We start from the raw sequence: 18,178 nt of genomic DNA, 5'->3' as shown, positions 1-18,178 counted from the left end.
CGTTAGCTGGTTGTAAAATCGGCTGAAATTTTTTCAAGAAAAATTGTGCGCTCAATATAATATAAAATTATAATATAAACCATGCAAGTTTTTATGCATAGATGCAAAAATGTAAAAATGGCCGGGTAAACACTAGTGATGAACCACGATGAACGGAAATTTCAACAGACACGGTTTGAAAAACTTTGTTGAAAAGATGATTCTATCTAATATACCGCAGAATTACTATTGTTGAAATTTCAGATGTTTTAAATGTCATCACCTTTTTGAAATCCTCTGAAATCTGCTTTACGGAATACGAAATTTGATAACAATTTGAATGCGTTGCAAAAATGATTCAGATGTTAACCGAAAGAATTTTACGCCAAAGGCATCCAAAAACTGGTGACAAGTGCATTTGTGTAAACGAGGATTATGATTTTATTGAGAAATAGTGGTAATTTCTTTCTTTTTAATGTATTTTTATAGTAATTATAGTATTGTTTGTCTGTTTATTTATTGAACTGCCTTCGTAATTTTACGAGCTTATAAAATTAGACTTTTTTTTTATTATCTAGAAAAGAAATAGTTTCTCGCGACTAAAGCCGCATCCAAATTTGGCCTCAAAAAGTACATGTGTAATAACAAGATTTTGAGAAGATAAAGCAATAATATAAAAAAAAATCTCATCATATTTATGGTATTCTAAAAAGAAATTCTTTCTTTAATAATTATATTACGCCGTTTTAAAATATCAACTCATCCTATAAAAAAAAAGAAAAAAAAATATAAAAAAAGGTAATGCAAACCATCTTCATAGAATACATTCTAGAATAAACAGAATTTATGTCACTCATGAGTAAGCAGTTTATACTTCCGTCCTCCCGGAGTCTCATCATCAAAACCAATAAATAAATTTAAAAAATAAAAAAAGAGGAAAGAGGTAAGAAAAAAAGAAAAAACCCCAAAAATTAAAAGATAAATCTCATTAAGATGCATCCTTTTTTGCTATACAAATAAAGCGATGGAAAGAGAGCGTTAAAAAATATCTGGCGCCCCTTTGCATAATAAGAGAAGGCACCCTTGACGCTGACGCATCATTCCAATGAAATTATCTTTTTTTTAGTCAACTGTTACATCAATGAGGAGTATGTACAATAGGGCTTTAAACACCGGTCCTCGTTATTAACACGTCGAATGTCAAACAAATAAATAAAATTTTACATGTACCACCTACGCTAATACATCGCAATATACACAATTAAAATAAAACATTTAAAATAAGTATCAGATTATAAAAAAAATATAATTGTTGAAATACTTAATAGTGTATTTGTTAGTTTATATCGCTATCATAAGATTCCAAACAACAATGATATTCGAAATTTTAAAACTTATTGTGAATTATTTATTTCTATCACTGTAATTAATTTAGATAACGCCGATCGCTGGCGCCACTGAAAAAGTCAAATGCCAATCATCAGTGACCCTCGCGACACGTTCAACGTATTAATGATATCGGAAATGAAATAATATAATAGGATATTAAATAATTTGTTAAAGTTAACATGAAATTACATTTATATGTACTTTACCGATTTCATCTAGGTTCAAACCATACACGTCGAATGAATCCGGGAAGTACACATTGCCGTAACCTTCGCGTCCAACAGTAAAGTCCGGTACGATGCATGTCTCACCACAAACGAAATCGTCTAGTTTATCAAGCGGAGGAATAGTATAATAACCCGCTCGTCGTAGCGTTATTTTAGCTATATTCATATTCCAATTTGATTGTAGCAGTGGAAATAAATTTTCGTCAGTTTCCTGATTTAAATCTGAAAAAAATTAGCAAATAAAAATTGAGAAAAACATGCTCCAAATAATTTAGTTAGATGAAATCTAAAGTAATGTAATATAAAATTCTTATTTAATTGAAAATTTAATTTAATCTGAAAACATTCACCTGCATTTGGCACAGTAAGACTCGTAGAGCTTTTATCATCAAAAGTAGAATTCAGCGGCACTTCAATCGAATTAATTGTATCTGAATGGTTCGTATTTGATGAATTATTTTGCGGTCTTAATTCGACCACTGTGTTATTTATTTCTTCGGATAAATTTGTTCCTGAAAACGGTGATCGCTGTCCCTCAAGTAATTCATCATCCGGAACTTTACCTCTCCGTGGAATTGTCGACTTCAACCTATAAATTTTAATTAAATTTGAAGCTATTCAAATTTATATTTCCTTCATGCTGCTACTGCGCGCAAGAAATAATTTTTTAATCTTTTTACTATTAAGAACAAAAAAACACATTTTTATTTTATTCTTATTTATACATATTTATACATATTTATACATATTACACATAGTTATTTTATTCTTTTATAAAAAAAATTATATTTTACTTTGTGGAAGTATAAATTTATGTTTCCAAACACTGAATTTTTTTTCAAATCAACAAATAAAATTTTAAATTGTGAACCTAATGACACAGTTAAAAATAAATTAAACAACAGATTCTACCATGAAGAAATTCCACCTTTTAAGAAGTTTTAGAGACACTTGATTTAAAAGTTAAAATGTAAATTTTATAATTTAAGAAAAATAAATCTAAATAAAATCTAAATAAAATATATTTAACAATAAGTTGAAAAAATAATTATTAATAATTAATTTCAATGTATAAAAATAAAAATTTCAAAATATAAATTGCATGTTTTATAAAAATATGTTCTTATATTTCAATTTTTATGTTAAATTTAAATTAAATTTATTTATATTCTAATTTAAAGATCATAGAAAATCATCTAGAATTAAATTGATAAAAATAAAATTGATCAAATTTGATAAGTTTGATAAAAATAAAATAATTTTTCAAATTTTTATCTACTATATTAGGCATATCAAATTCAAAAATTTTCGATACCGTACTTTGCAAAAATTCTATAGATAAAAGATACTTTTTTGAATTGACGCATATATGCATTACATCGTGTCTTATCGTGTAATATTTTATATGCGAGAACCATTACAAATCATTAAAGTTAACGAAAAAAAAGTACGATATAAACAAATAGAAAATTCAACGAAGAATAATAAATTATAGAGTAAGAAAAAAAGAACCAAACAAAACTGTAAGTCAAAAATAATTTAACTGGTTCAGTTCTGGCGTCATAAACTTTATAAAATTTTCGTTAGTTACAGTTTCGGTTTAACTAAAAAAACTGTTAAGGAACGGTTATTGATTCCGGTCAGTGATGCAAGGGGTGCGTTCGGGGAGACGCTATTAGCGCTATTTAGCGCTATCGACTGTTCACGGAGCTAGCTGGTAGTGCTACCAAACGCAATTATGACGTCATTAATGGTAGTGTGATACGTCATAACTGCGCGCTATCAACGCTATTCCTTCCGAGGTAGTGTGTTGATAGCGTTAGCGTTTGCGAGCTCCGTGAACAGCAATAGCATAGCGTGGTAGCACGCTTCTGCTAATAAAAATGGAACAAGATCGTAAATAAACAATATTAACAGCAGTAGCATTTATAATGCAAGAATTAATAGATTCATCGTCTGAGAGTGATGATGGTGAAGAATGAAAAATTATAGAATAGAGTATAAATGTAAGAAAACATGTACCATGTCTCAGCATTAAAAATTAAAATATCGGCATTTCTCACATTTTCCGTTGAATTATCAGATGAATGTTTGTAACAAAATTAGGTGTTATTATTTCCAACTAGTTTAATATTGGACAAAAGATTTATAATTGGACTGGATCTTTTGTCCAGCATTTAACGTGTTGAAAATAATAACACCTAATTTTATTACAAACATTCATCTAATAATTCAACGGAAAATGTGAGAAATGCCGATATTTTAATTTTTAATGTTAATACATGATACATGTTTTCTTACATTCATACTCTATTCTATTATTTTTAAATCTTTACCATCATCACTGTTAGACGATGAATCTATTAATTCTTGTATTATAAGTGCTACTGCTGTTAATATTGCTTTTTTACGATCTTGTTCCATTTTTATTAGCAGACGCACGCTACCACGCTATGCTATTGCTGTTCACGGAGCTCGCATTCATTAGCGCTATCTTGGCTCCGTGAACGGAGCTAGTAGCGTTAGCGTTGATAGCGCGGTAGCGAGCTGCCCGAACGCACCCAAGATCGAGCATCCTGCATCAAGCACCACATGAGGGGAAGAGCCCCCACCATGGCGGCACCACACAAGCGAGCATCGCTGACGTCACGCGTCCGTGTGCGCTCGCCGTTCCAATATAGCGGCCAGGCCTCGGAATTATTTCATCTTTTCAGCCGATTCTCGTGGTATACGCCTCCTTTCCTCTCTTCACCGCGCGCGCGGCAGCCGCTAGGGCCAGCGCCGCCGAGCGTTAGGAGCGGCGCTATCCGATTAATGTTAAAAAAATTTATTAAAAATATTTTTTTCCTCAATAGCAATAGTACCTCATGGGTGACGTGGAAATCTATTGAAATATTTTCACATAATAAATTTAAAAATAAAAAAAATATTTTTAATAAATTTTTTTAACTTTTAATGATCAAGGAAGAAGAACCCAACAGCGAGCGCACACGGACGCGTGACGTCAGCGATGCTCGCTTGTGTGGTGCCGCCATGGTGGGGGCTCTTCCCCTCATGTAGTGCTTGATGCAGGATGCTCAATCTTGCATCACTAATTCCGGTCCATGTCCTTGACTACGGACATTGCTAAACCGGATTAATAATGCGCGCGCGCATTATCCGGAGGGGGGGGGGAGATATATATGTATATATGTCAAGTTGACAGTCTCATTATACGTTGCGCGTCCCTGCCTGCCTGTTGTATCGGACTCGCAAGCAGCAAACTATTTTCAATTATAACTCGAAAACTAAGTTTCAGACAAAATTTTGTAAAAGGAAAAATCGTCTTAGAATTTACTTAAGAATTTGACATTCCAAGGACAGTAGATTGTTCTGAATCACCCTGTATATAGAGAAAAAATACATCAGACCAATCTCGCTTGGTTTCTAGGAAGACGTAATCCGATGTCAATAGTTTTTTTGTAGGTGAGGGTAGAGAAGATGAGAAAGTCAACTTCCTTTTTTTAAGTGGAATGATGTTTTTTATTTATCTTCTAATAGAGCGTGTCATTCAAGGTCATATAAGGTCGTTAAAAGCCAAGTATGATGGAAAATAATTTACTTCAAGGAATCAATCGAACACTTTCATGTCTTCTCTAGTTGTTATATCGTTTATGTAATCGTTATATGGATCGCAAAATGTAAACAAACATTCAATAACATTGTACGCTTCATAATATGAATACAGCGTACATTGTACGCTATTATTGGCGGCATGCTACCAAAGTGCGACTTTGTAATATTCAAACTTCCATGAAGCGTACGTGATTGAACGTTTGTTTACATTCTGCAATCCGTATAGCAATTGCAAGAACGATATACCAATAATAAAAAAAAACACGAAAGTGTTTGATTGATTCCTTGAAGTAAATTATTTTTCATCACCTTTAAGGACCTTGAATGACCTATAATCATAGGTCATTGTATGTGTCTTAAAACGCTGTATTAGAAGATAAGTAAAAACATATCATTCCATTTTAAAAAACTAAGTTAACCTTGCATCTCCTGTACACTTCGACATACAAAAAATTTATTGACATCAGATTATGTCCCCCTTGAAACCAAGATTGGTCTGATGTATTTTTTTCTATCGCTAAAAGTAGGCGAGTTATTCAGGTGGCCTGTTTTAAATGCCTCACTTTGTGTATATATATATAATAAGATATATTAATAAGATATATGTATAAAAAAATTTGAAAAAAAAATGTATGAATATTATTATCTTACCAAGATGTAGAAGATCGTCGATCGTTCGAAAGTCGATTATTATTTTGACTGTGATTTTCTTTGTTATTAACTTCAACATTATTACTCTGTACAGTATTTAATGTATCCACTCTGTCATCTGTTGCAGCATTTTTCGTTACTGTCTCTCCGTTTTCTGTAGAAGACTGAACTGAGGGATTTGTTGTCGACTTTGGTCGTAATACCAAACGTTTTGCACTTGGCCGAGGTTGAAAAGCTTCAGTTAACACAGAATCATCTTCTTCAAGGCCATCAAACAAAGATTTCTAAAAAATATTAAAACAACTTATTTCATAGAAAAATAATAATTTATAAGTTTATCTAATAAAAAATAAATAAATAAATAAATAAATATAATACAATAATAATTGGTTATTGCTCTTCCTTAATTAAATTAAAAATCGTTTTAATATATATAGCCAATAGAGCAAGAGCTGGATCGATTTGCTCAAAAATTCCTTTTATTTATAAAATTCTACAGACGTTTCGGCCAAGGTACGTGGCCATCTTCAGTGTAATACAAATTTTAAAACTTAGTACATGATTAGCGAAGCTTTGGTACTATTTTTGACTAAGGAAACGCATCCTCTGATAAACGTGTAGTACAATGTGGTTAGTAAAGTTATATACGTGTGAAGCCACGGACCGTCTAACTTAACGGTTCGTCACTACTATGTAAAAGCAATTAAAACTGTGACATGTGTCCACGGATGTGAGTGGGACTCGATAAGTTTTAAAATTTGTATTACACTGAAGATGGCCACGTACCTTGGCCGAAACGTCTGTAGAATTTTATAAATAAAAGGAATTTTTGAGCAAATCGATCCAGCTCTTGCTCTATTGGCTATATATATTAAAACGATTTTTAAATAAATATAAATAATAAGTAAAATAAAAATATAAATAACAATGACAACAGCAATAAGAAGTACAACATGGTTATTGGAGCACAAGAATTATTAATATTATCAACAATGAACATATATCTACATATGTATTTCTATTTCTTTTTTCTTTCTTTTCTAAAAAAGTATAAAAAGAAAATGTAAAGTAATCAATTTAATCATTTACACATTGCAACAAAAGTCACAAAATATGTCAAAAAATGCACCATTATAAATTAAAAAAATTGTTATAAGAAATTATATATAACCATGATCATTTTGATTGCTTTGATAGTGCCAGTTAACTATTATTTTATACGTTAACTATTATTTTTATATAATCAATATATAAGAAACGTTTCGGTCACAATTTTAAGTCCTCTTCAATTTGAGAAAATAGAAAGAAAAAAAGAGAAAGGTTCAAGTTATATAAAAAGCATAAAACAAAGAGTTAAAATTCAAATAATTAATAGAAGCAAGATTGAATTTACCGATCGCACACATAGCACCGATCGATACAACATGCTAGAGCAAATTAACATGATATATCAATAATATCATGGGCTTACAAGTAAAAAGCCGTCCTTTTTATTAAATTTTAATATATCATTAAAAACCGTCTTTATGTATCATTACGTATAAACAAAGCATAATTATCTTAAGAGATGTATTTTTATTAAGCCAAATATAATTTATAACAAATTTAAAAATGTATTCAAACTTTAAATTGCAAATAACTCAATCTAATTTTGAGACTTGTGCTTTTTTCTTGTAAACACACGATATGTAATAGTTAATAGTTTTTGTGCTTCGACAATCGCGATTTTTATTGCCTTCTTTATCATTGTTTACCTTTGAAGAACTACACTTTGTAATAAAATTAATATTTTAAAAACTTTTTGCAACAATGTTTAATGTGTTCAATATTTTAAATATTTAAAAAAAGCTAAAAAATTTTCTATATGTTAATAAATTTACCTTAGAAAGTTGTGTAGAACTAACAACTCTTGCCTTAAGTTTTGGAGACTTGTTATTGGTGATGACTCTGTATTGCGGACTGTTCAATGCTTTCGATGTTGGATTTGTAGGTTTCAAGAGTTCTTCAGTCTTTCCGGATGCCTATAAAAATATGACATTAACGCATTTCTTATTTGCTTTTGCGTAATATCTTAAATAACCAAGATATTTACCGGTAAAAGATTCTTTAATAATGGCGAGTCACCAAATGGCGCAGAAACCAGAGCTAAAATTTGTTGATGCACTGGTACTGAATTGTTTGTTTTCGTTTGGTTTGATGCCACTCTGAAACATAGATCTAGAGTTAGATATAACATTTATTTGATTAATCTTATTTATTAAATTATTAAGAATTTAAACAAAAAGATTTTAAATCTTTAATTAATTAAAAAGTATAAGAACATTTCTTTATCAAATATTATTGTTATTTAAAGAAAATAATAAAATTATGTAATAATAAAAATTGCATATTCTAGATTTCATAAAATATTACATTCAAATTTACAGTCATAATTCTAAATTATGAGTACACTGGATTTTATAAAAAACTATTTTAATGAGTTTTAGGAATCTTTATATTAAAAAGTAAGATAAATTTTATATAATATAAAAATATAAAATAATGTGTAAAAAATAAAATGTTAAAATGTATTTTATTCAATTGTATGCACTGAAGTTTTGTATTATAAAATATGGTAGGCTTAGGCATTTTAAAATTCATATTTTCTTTACTACAATGCATTGAAATTTTATAATCAATTATTATATCATTAACAAGTTGACGCCAATAAAAAGTAAAAAAATATTTAACTATTAATTACAGAAAAACTTGACGCGCTGCTACACCAAATAACACATTAACTAGCATAAAGTTAATCAATGTCTTATGTTTAATACTAAACGTATATTATGTAAACATATATTATTAGTATTTTTAGTATTAACGTATATTACAGTAAATGATTAGTAATACAAAAAAGAAAATAATAGAGAAAAAGAGAAAGATACAATGTACAATCAATGATAAAATACTATATTGGAAATTCATATCTTTATCGAATACTAACATTATATGCGCCAAGTTTTTCTGCTTTAAATATATTTTTTATTTTTTATTGACGTAAATTTTTTCATAATTTATCTATTTATATAGATATATATCTTTTGTATAAAATATAAAACAATTTTTTATTTTTGTAGTAATAATACGTATAATTTTTATTCTCGCTTGGCACCAGTTTTAATATCACATCTTTTTTATAAAATGATACAAACAAATCAAGAGACACGGTAGTGTCTCGCGCCAAGTTCACGCGCAGCGCGCAACACAGGCGCAAGACCGACCGTGTATCTTTATGCGAGCCCAAAAGCTGAGACGAGCCGAGATTATCGGATCTCAGTAACGCCTAAGCCGATCAATTCAAAAATAGGCCCAATCGATTGTGCATGTCCAAATTATATAATAAAAGTATGTTTGTTTTTACTCTACGTGCTGTATAAATAAAGATATTAAAATCTAAAGTCAAAATATCAAAAAAACTATTTCAGTCAACGTCTCCGTCGTCTGGGATGTTCCATTTTCGCTTTTTATACGCTAGGGGCGCTTGCGGCGTTGAGAAGTGTCAGTTAGCCGTGCTTATTATAAGTTTATTTAACCTTTATATTTATAATTTTTATTTCTTATTTTCTATGGATATAAAATTGATTGGAAATTATAAATATTGGAACTAATTTAGGATAACTACAAAAAGTAACTTATGCTATATTTTTTTTATATATAAAACTGCCTAGAAATTATAAATATTGTTGAAACTAATTTAGGATACATAGAACAGAAATATTAAACTTTGAGATATTTCATTTTATGTATTTTAGACAAATCATACACTAAAGTCTCTAAAAAATTGTCCTATAAGGCATAGTAATGATTGGTATGATTGTATAAATTAATTTTACCATACATTCTGTCAAAAAAGCACATGTTTCGAGACTTTAGTGTATGATTTGTCTAAAATAAATAAAATTAAATATCTCAAAGTTTAATATTTCTGTTCTATGTATCCTAAATTAGTTTCAACAATATTTATAATTTCCAGGCAGTTTTATATATTAAAAAAATATAGCATAAGTCACTTTTTTTAGTTATCCTAAATTAGTTCCAATATTTATAATTTTTAATCAATTTTATATCCATAGAAAATAAGAAATAAAAATTATAAACATAAACTCAGCAAGAAATCTTGTAATACATAAAATTAAAATTAACTGAAAATTATAAATATTATTGAAACTAATTTAGGATACATAGAACAGAAATATTAAACTTTGAGATATTTCATTTTATTTATTTTAGACAAATCATACACTAAAGTCTCTAAACAATTGTACTACACAAGGCATAGTGATGATTAGTATGATTGTATAAATTAATTTTACCATACATTCTGTCAAAAAAGCACATGTTTCGAGACTTCAGTGTATGATTTGTCTAAAATAAATAAAATTAAATCTCAAAGCTTAATATTTCTGTTCTATGTATCCTAAATTAGTTCCAATATTTATAATTTCCTGTCAATTTTATCAAAAAATTACCTTTTTAAAAAAAAGGTAAAAAAAAGGCGCCAAGTACACGCTCTTGTCACAACTAAAACAAAACAGTAGTTTTACTTTTCAAAAAAATTGTATATATTAAACCTTTCAAAAAAACCTGTCGTATATGTTAAAACCTTTCAAAAAAAGCTGTCGTATATATAATTAACTATATTATATACTATATTTTATATTTTACATATACTATACTATATATATTATTACATGTACTATATATATTATAAAAAAATAAATACATAAATAAAAAAACAAAAAATAAAAATTAAAAAATATAAAAAAAATATTTATTAAAAAACGCAAAAAAACTTGGCGCTGCTACAGTAAACTACATGTTAATTTCATTGCTTTATAATACTTTAAGGTGTAGCAGCGCCAAGTTTTTTTGCGTTTTTTAATATAGAATATACAACAGCTCTTTTTAATAGATGAAATATATGATAATTTTTTTTCTATAGACAATATAAAAAAATACTGGCATAATATCCACAATTTTAAATCTATAATTTAAAAAAATTACTATCCATGAATTTTTTTTAATGAAAAAATAAACAAGTAAAAATTTCATAAAATTCAGTAATAATTGTAAACAAAATTTTTAATTAAAAACTTTTCAAATTTATTCTCGTATATATTTTAATATACAGGGTGTTCCCGGGTTAAATGGCAAAACTTGAAATACATATTTAGGATCTGAAAACAAAGAAAAATTTCCTTTGGAAGAATGCTCGCAAACGCTTTGTTCAAGAGATATTGACTTCTTAAGTTACAGAACTCTTAGGAATGTATGATGTCGAAATGTCGCTTTTTGCTTTGTTTTGAAGATCCTAAATCATTGATAGGCTTATGTTCGCACTGTAAACAAAGCTCCTTTCATTCGTACAAAATAATTTTTAGTCCATTGAATACTTTCGTAGAGTAAACTTGTATTAAATCAATGCAATTATGCCTCGTTTGTATTCTAATAGTGAATATGCCGACATGGTTTATTTATATGGATTTTGTGACGGAAATGCTAACGCTGCTCGTCGTGAATATGCCGAAGACAAGCATTACATCTATCGATGACAGAACGAGTGGCTGATTGGCATTGTGTGGCTGTAATTTCATTGCACGCTTGCTCTATCCTCCGTTTTAATGATTAAACATTTATTTAATGATTAATCATTAACCGGCATTTCGTACACTTTTTGTTTAAGCGTATCCCATACAAAAGGGGTACGCTTAAACAAAAGCCGTCACAAAATCCATATAAATAAACCATATCGGCATATTCACTATTAGAATACAAACGAGGCATAATTGCATTGATTTAATACAAGTTTACCCTGCGAAATTCAATAGACTAAAAATTATTTTGTACGAATAAAAGGAGCTTTGTTTACAGTGCGAACATAAGCCTATCAATGACTTAGGATCTTCAAAACAAAGCAAAAAGCGACATTTCGACATTATACACTCCTAAGAGTTCTGTAACTTAAGAAGTCAATATCTCTTGAACGAAGCGTTTGCGAGCATTCTTCCAAAAGAAATTTTTCTTTGTTTTGAGGTCCTAAATATGTATTTCAAGTTTTGCCATTTAATCCGGAAACACCCTGTATAAAAAATAATTGATATCAAATAGAGAATATTAAATAATATAAAATATCAAAAAATATCAATTCTCTCCTATTTTAAAAAAGGTATGATTTTCATTGTTGTCTCTTTTCCGCGATACTGATTGGTTATCTCGAAGCTGTGCGTGAAGCGTTATCTTGAGTTATCAAGCGATTGTCATTGCGAAAGTTACATACTTTTAATACTATATTATATTTTAAGATAAGATCGTTTTTTGAGTTTTAAAATTTTCATATCAGATTCAAAATAAAAAATCACAAGAACACTTAGAAGTCAAGTTTGATATAAATAGAAAAATTTTTTTAATTTGCATCTGTTACATCTAGTCTGTCATGCTAAATGAAAAAATTTTGATTAAAAAGTCGAATTTAAAGAGGTTAAAATCATATAAGTGATTTTTCAAAAATTTTACAAACAAAAAATTTTTTATTATATTAATTTATTATATTTATAATAATTTGATATTATAGTGTCAATTCCCAATTTAGCCGAAAATGACCTATTTTAACAAAGTTATTTTTTTTTAATAGATCCCCCATTTTTCATGACAAATTCATATTCTACGTGTCAAAATAAGATAATTTTGTATCAGTAAATTTTTTCGGAAACAGAATTTAACCTTAAAGAAATATTATTAAAATCAGATTAGTCTCTCTTCGAAGTTATTCAACTTTGATTTGAAATATTTTTCGACATCACTAATAATTTCAAAGATGACACTATGCGTTCCTGAACATCCTGTATAAATTATTTATGGAATTATGCTTCTAATTGACTAAATTAATAATGTAAAAACAAATGTAAACATTGTATTACCCTCCACTAATCAAGCCCATTCCTGTTCCAGACATCATATTAGAATTGATTCCAAAATTAGAAGATCCAAACGTTCCAGGATTGTTGAACGTTGTATTATTTCCAGTATTTCCGAACAGACTGCCTGGTTTCTGTTGTCCAAACAGTGAAGAACCACCGCTCAAACTCAAACCAGTGTTTGTACCTAACAATAACAAATATTAATGAGTATTAGATATAAATTGAATTAATAAGTCCTTAATATACCCTTTAATATAAAAATTAAAAAATGAAAACACTTTATTAACCAAAAATAATTTTAATAATAAAACAAAACTTACATAAAAATTCAAGATTTCTTGCTAAATTAAAATCTACAGTGAAAGTTTTGGAATTCTGAATTATAAGTACAATGTGGCGATTAAAAATTCAAACAAGATTTTATATAAAACTTTCAAGAAATTTTAGAAATATTTAACTTAAAAATAAAAATTTGTAAAATAAAAAATAGAAAACCTAAAATAAAATGATTAAACCAAGAAATCATGATTGACAATTGAAGAATTCAAAACAAAAACAACCCTTGTCAATTTTTTCATTTTTTCAAAAGAAAAAAACATTCTGTCATCCTTAAGTTTTCAATAGAATCATCCAAACTTCCTAATAATATGTATGAATCAAGACACAAATTGTTTTTTTGAGAATTGCAATCACATTGTAGGTTCCACCTGACTTTTAAAATACGCTATCTCAATTTTCTTAATTTTTGACAAGGATTATTTCTGTTATGAACCATTCAATTTAAATGTCCTAAATAAATAAAAATTTCAAAATATAACACTTTCATTTTGTATTTTTTATAAAACAATATTTTCTTAAATTCCAAAATTCTGATACCAGTTTCAAATTCAAAAACCTTAGAAATCAAATTTAATAAGAATAAAATAATTTTTAAAATTTGTGTCTGCTGTATTAAGTCTGCCTAAATTCGAAAATTTTGATTAGTCAAATTTAGCGCAAAACCTATAAATATCGTGTTTTACGAAAATTCTATAAAAAATACTTTTTAATAAAAGCTAACTATAAGACTATATACTGTTTGAAATTCAAAAACTAAGAAATATGAGTTTGTAGGCTAAAACTGTTATTTAAAGCTGTGCTTTAAAAAATACTTTTTTTTTACATAACGCATATTAAGTCAAGAATAGTTACCAAGTCCAGTCGAAGATGCAGGTGTAGTTCCGAAAGAAAATCCTGATGGTTGCCCAGTTGGTTTAAACGATGAGTTAAACAATGAGGACGCAGTATTCGAGCTCGAATTAAAACCAGTGTTAGTTCCGAATGTGGAAGGCACTGCTGCACCAAACGTAGATGTTGATCCGAAGCCAGTAGTGGTGGTTTTGTTTCCGAATAATGGTGTAGTGGTATTATTTGTAGCCGGCTGACCAAAACCAGTAAAACCAGTACTAGTCGACGTTGACGGTATATTAAAAGCAGATTTGTTTTGATTGAACAATCCAATGCTCTATAAACAAAGCCGAAGAATAATTTCGTTTCTTATATGCTTCGTATATCGTACATTACCTGATTTGGCTGTGCGGAACCAAACGCAGATCCAAAACCTGTATTTTGTCCAGTATTAATACCACCAAAGCCTGTACCAGCACTTTGATTGGTATTGCTAGTACCAAAAAGCGGTGTCGGAGCGGCTGCTATAGATAAAAGTTCACATTTTATTTTGTACTTTTAAACTTCTTATATTTTGTTCAAATAATAAAAGGAAAGCTAGAGAATCACACACATTAAAATATAATAAAATATACTCAAATTTTCAAAACTATTATTACAAACTATTAATTATAAAAAATATTTAAACAACATAGAGTCCTTGATAAGTATATAAATTAATTATAAATATTGATATCGAGATTTATATACACATAGAATATCCAAAAATTTGTGAATTATTATAATTAGAAATTATTTTAAAAAATCAAATGTAGCCCGCTTTAAATCTTTGATTGCAATTTAAAATAAAAGCTGTATTTTAAAATACAAACTCAAACTTATTTTATTTTTCAAAAATTCTCTCGCTGTTAGCATAGTAGTAGTGATATCGTTTGTAGTCGTACTACATATAGCACACAGGAAAATCCCAAAGTTAAGCGATCAAATTTTGCCGATATACATAGTATAACTTTTATCCTGAAGCATAATGCATCCTTCCCGAGATATTCAATGAATACACTTATGCAGTCCACCCTATATATGTAAATATGAAGATATTTATTATAACTTACTGCCAAATGGTTTCGTTTGAGTATTAGGACCAAATAGATTTGTGGTAGGTGTAGAATTAAATGCAAAATTGTTAGTTGTTGTAGTTGCTGGTGTTCCAAAATTAGTAATGGGTTTTCCAAATAGTCCGGTTGATCCTGATTGACTAGTGGTGCCAAATCCTCCAGTCATTGATCCAAAACCTTTTTCGAGAAAAGTAAATTTAAAAAATTAATAATGTATAATTCTTTAATAAATATAAATCAAATTTCTCCTACTTTAAATAAGCATTACATAAATATTATGTAAACACACGCAATAAAACAATAACACAAATGTTTTGTATTGCATAACTTACCGGTCCCAGCTGTACTAGTACCAGCTGCAGTGCTACCAAACGGTGATGTTTGTGCTGCTCCAAAAAGTCCCGTTTGCGGGCCTATTTAAGAAATAAAAGAAAGAAAAAGATCAACATTTTTAGATTTTTTTAGATTTTTTAAGGTTTTTTTTTATTTTTTTGAATTCAATGAATTAAAATGTACCTTTTCTTCCTACTTGATAATCTTCAAAACGTAATTCCTCATATGACTTGGATTCATATTCCTTCATAGATGCAATGCAGCAATGACGTGCGGAAATGCTGTGAGATATTCCATTCTTTGACATAGAATCAGTCGTAATAACAGGTGTGAATTTCACTACAGTGCCAGTTGGTACAGTAGTAGTATTGGTATTGCCAAAACCTGTGCAGAGAGAAATAAAAATAATTTAATGTTAAAGGTATCTTTAGATGCTTTCTAACAGGAAACATAGTTAACACAATAACAATACAAGCGTCTACTTTCCTACAATAATACCAGTCGACGCAAATCAATATAGTTTAAAAGCAAAATCTAAACATTTGTGTATTGGGGAATTATATAATTGTCAATTTTTTTAATTTTAAAAATGTTTGTGCTAATAGTATTGAATATCAAAATGCCGTTTTGTCTTTGACTTTTACTTTACGCTCAAAAATTTAATTAGTTAATTATTTAGTTAAAGTTTGATTAATCAATAATTTATTAATAATATAATGAAACTTCCCTACCCCTATGTCAAAACAAAAGTTAACTTTTTTTATTACATTAGGATTATAATAAGCAAATAATCCGTTTTTATATCAACAACTGCTATATGCTATAGCTACTTTAAATAAGAATAATAAGTATTTAAAGATAAATAAATTAAAAAGATTGCACTACCTTACACGAGTCTGTTGTTTAGGAAAAAAAAATGTTTTCTGTAGTTTTTTCTATGCGCGCTAAATTTGAACCCAGTTTTAAAAAGTACTTGCCATAACCGGATTTTCAAAAAAGTCAAAGAAAGAAATTCCAAAATACTATTGTTTGCAATACTTACAAATTATTTTTAAAAAGGGGGAGAAGGAGAAGCTTTTTTGCAATATTGTTTGCAATATCTTAAAATATTATTTTCATTTTAATATAAATTTGATTTTTGTTTCGTACAATTTTTTAAAAATCGATTTACCCTTTGGTGGAAAGAAAGAAAACGAGAAAAAAACAAAACGACTTCCTAGAAAACATATTTTTCCATTAATAAATCTTTGGTTTCATTTCGCATATAAGATTTACAAATGATGTTTGTCGTGAGCTTACCAAACTATTATAAGACCATTTAACTATATGTGTAAGATTAATTTTATTCAACGTTATCCCTCTGCATATCATGTGCATCACGCAGAAATGATTTACATTACACTTCTTTTCTTTTATATCTCTTTCAGTCTTTAATTCAAAGTATTTAATTAACAAAAATTAATACTTAAAAATAATGTAATTATTAAAAAAAAATTTATTTTGATCAAGACAACATTATAAATATTTCTTTGAGCAACGCATTTCAGAGCTAAACGCTTAATACAGACGATTTGCAACCTGCGATCACAATTGTTGGGAACAAAATATTTTTTCACGTACCGTGTATTGTATATAAAGATATATACTATCTAACATATAAGGTATAATTAAATCATATTTTAATTGTTTATGTAAAATTTGATACACTAGAACAATACAGGCGCGCACTACGCGCGCGCACTTATTATGATGATTTAATAATTATGAAATCTAAATAATTTAATAAAAATTTTTTTTATTTTATTTTAAATAACCGTCAAAATAACCTTCGCTTTCAAACTATCAAACTGTCAGAATAATCGAGATAACCCCAATCAGCGTCGCGAAAAAGCGACAACAATAAATTTCGATATATGCGAATAATCGACTTTACATGCCTTTTTTAAGAGTGGAGATTAAATAAAATTCTTTTGTTTTTATCAAGCACATCTATTAATTGTTCCCTTTTAAAAAATTTTATATTTACAAACATTAACATTACAAATATAAATTAATATTAATTTAAACAATCAAACACAAAAAAATATAAAGAATGGAACATTAAAATCATAATTTTAATATGTTAATTTTTAGTGGCCTACGCCACTGACGACATTTGTAGCTCGCATATGTGCGTCTATAACACTCGAAGGGATATTGCCAAAATCGTTCATTTTCACATGTTTTTCTTTAATTTTCTCAAAATTCTAATGTAACACGCTCTTTTCGAAACCGGATTTGCATTAGATGTAGAAAAACTGTGGGAAAGTATTCGTTACCAAACAACAAAATTTTGCAAGCCAATATTATTCGAAAGATCAAAAAATCTAAGCGTAATTAGTAGCTAAATTAGTAACTGTATCGAAAATTACAATAAGTTTCATCTAGCACCTATACACTCTGTTATGTAACAATATATAGCTGTGTTCTTGCAGGAAAGCATCTATCAGCTTGGTTAATATTTTTAATTAATATCTATTATAGATATCTTAATTTTAATTAATATCTATTATAGAGAAATAATGTACAACGTGAGTTTTAAATGCATGTGTTAATACTTCAGAGGATAAATGTAGAGCGAAAAAACAAAACATATTATATAAATATAAAAAGTATCACACATCGTTTGTAGGCTATATTTTTTAAATTATGACAAATTAAAAAAAAACAAGTGCCTACCTTCTATTGTAAAACAAGTGCTTTA

General features: G+C 28.4%; 1 protein-coding gene across 6 annotated transcripts in view; it reads right to left on the bottom strand.

The window, feature by feature from the left end:
- Positions 1-18,178, bottom strand: part of Nup98-96 (nuclear pore complex protein Nup98-96) — a 36,272-nt gene that overhangs the window by 13,756 nt on the left and 4,338 nt on the right. For 5 of the 6 annotated variants that reach the window (XR_010889341.1, XM_067352006.1, XM_067352007.1 and 2 more), the window contains exons 5-15: positions 15,619-15,819; positions 15,435-15,515; positions 15,100-15,279; positions 14,384-14,511; positions 14,012-14,324; positions 12,821-13,004; positions 7,954-8,065; positions 7,742-7,882; positions 5,862-6,145; positions 1,946-2,184; positions 1,575-1,817 (exon numbers count right to left, since the gene is read on the bottom strand). Coding sequence is in view for 5 of the 6 variants with exons in the window: in XM_067352006.1 (XP_067208107.1) it covers positions 1,575-1,817; positions 1,946-2,184; positions 5,862-6,145; positions 7,742-7,882; positions 7,954-8,065; positions 12,821-13,004; positions 14,012-14,324; positions 14,384-14,511; positions 15,100-15,279; positions 15,435-15,515; positions 15,619-15,819 (2,106 nt within the window). In the remaining variant the exon portion in view is untranslated. The remainder of the gene's footprint in view (positions 1-1,574; positions 1,818-1,945; positions 2,185-5,861; positions 6,146-7,741; positions 7,883-7,953; positions 8,066-12,820; positions 13,005-14,011; positions 14,325-14,383; positions 14,512-15,099; positions 15,280-15,434; positions 15,516-15,618; positions 15,820-18,178) is intronic. The other variant, XM_067352005.1, reaches the window with a different exon arrangement.

The sequence above is a fragment of the Linepithema humile genome, chromosome 3, assembly GCF_040581485.1.
Source record: "Linepithema humile isolate Giens D197 chromosome 3, Lhum_UNIL_v1.0, whole genome shotgun sequence".
NCBI lineage: Eukaryota > Metazoa > Arthropoda > Insecta > Hymenoptera > Formicidae > Linepithema > Linepithema humile.
Note: the sequence above shows the minus strand (reverse complement) of the source record. Positions and strands in the feature narration are given on the sequence as shown.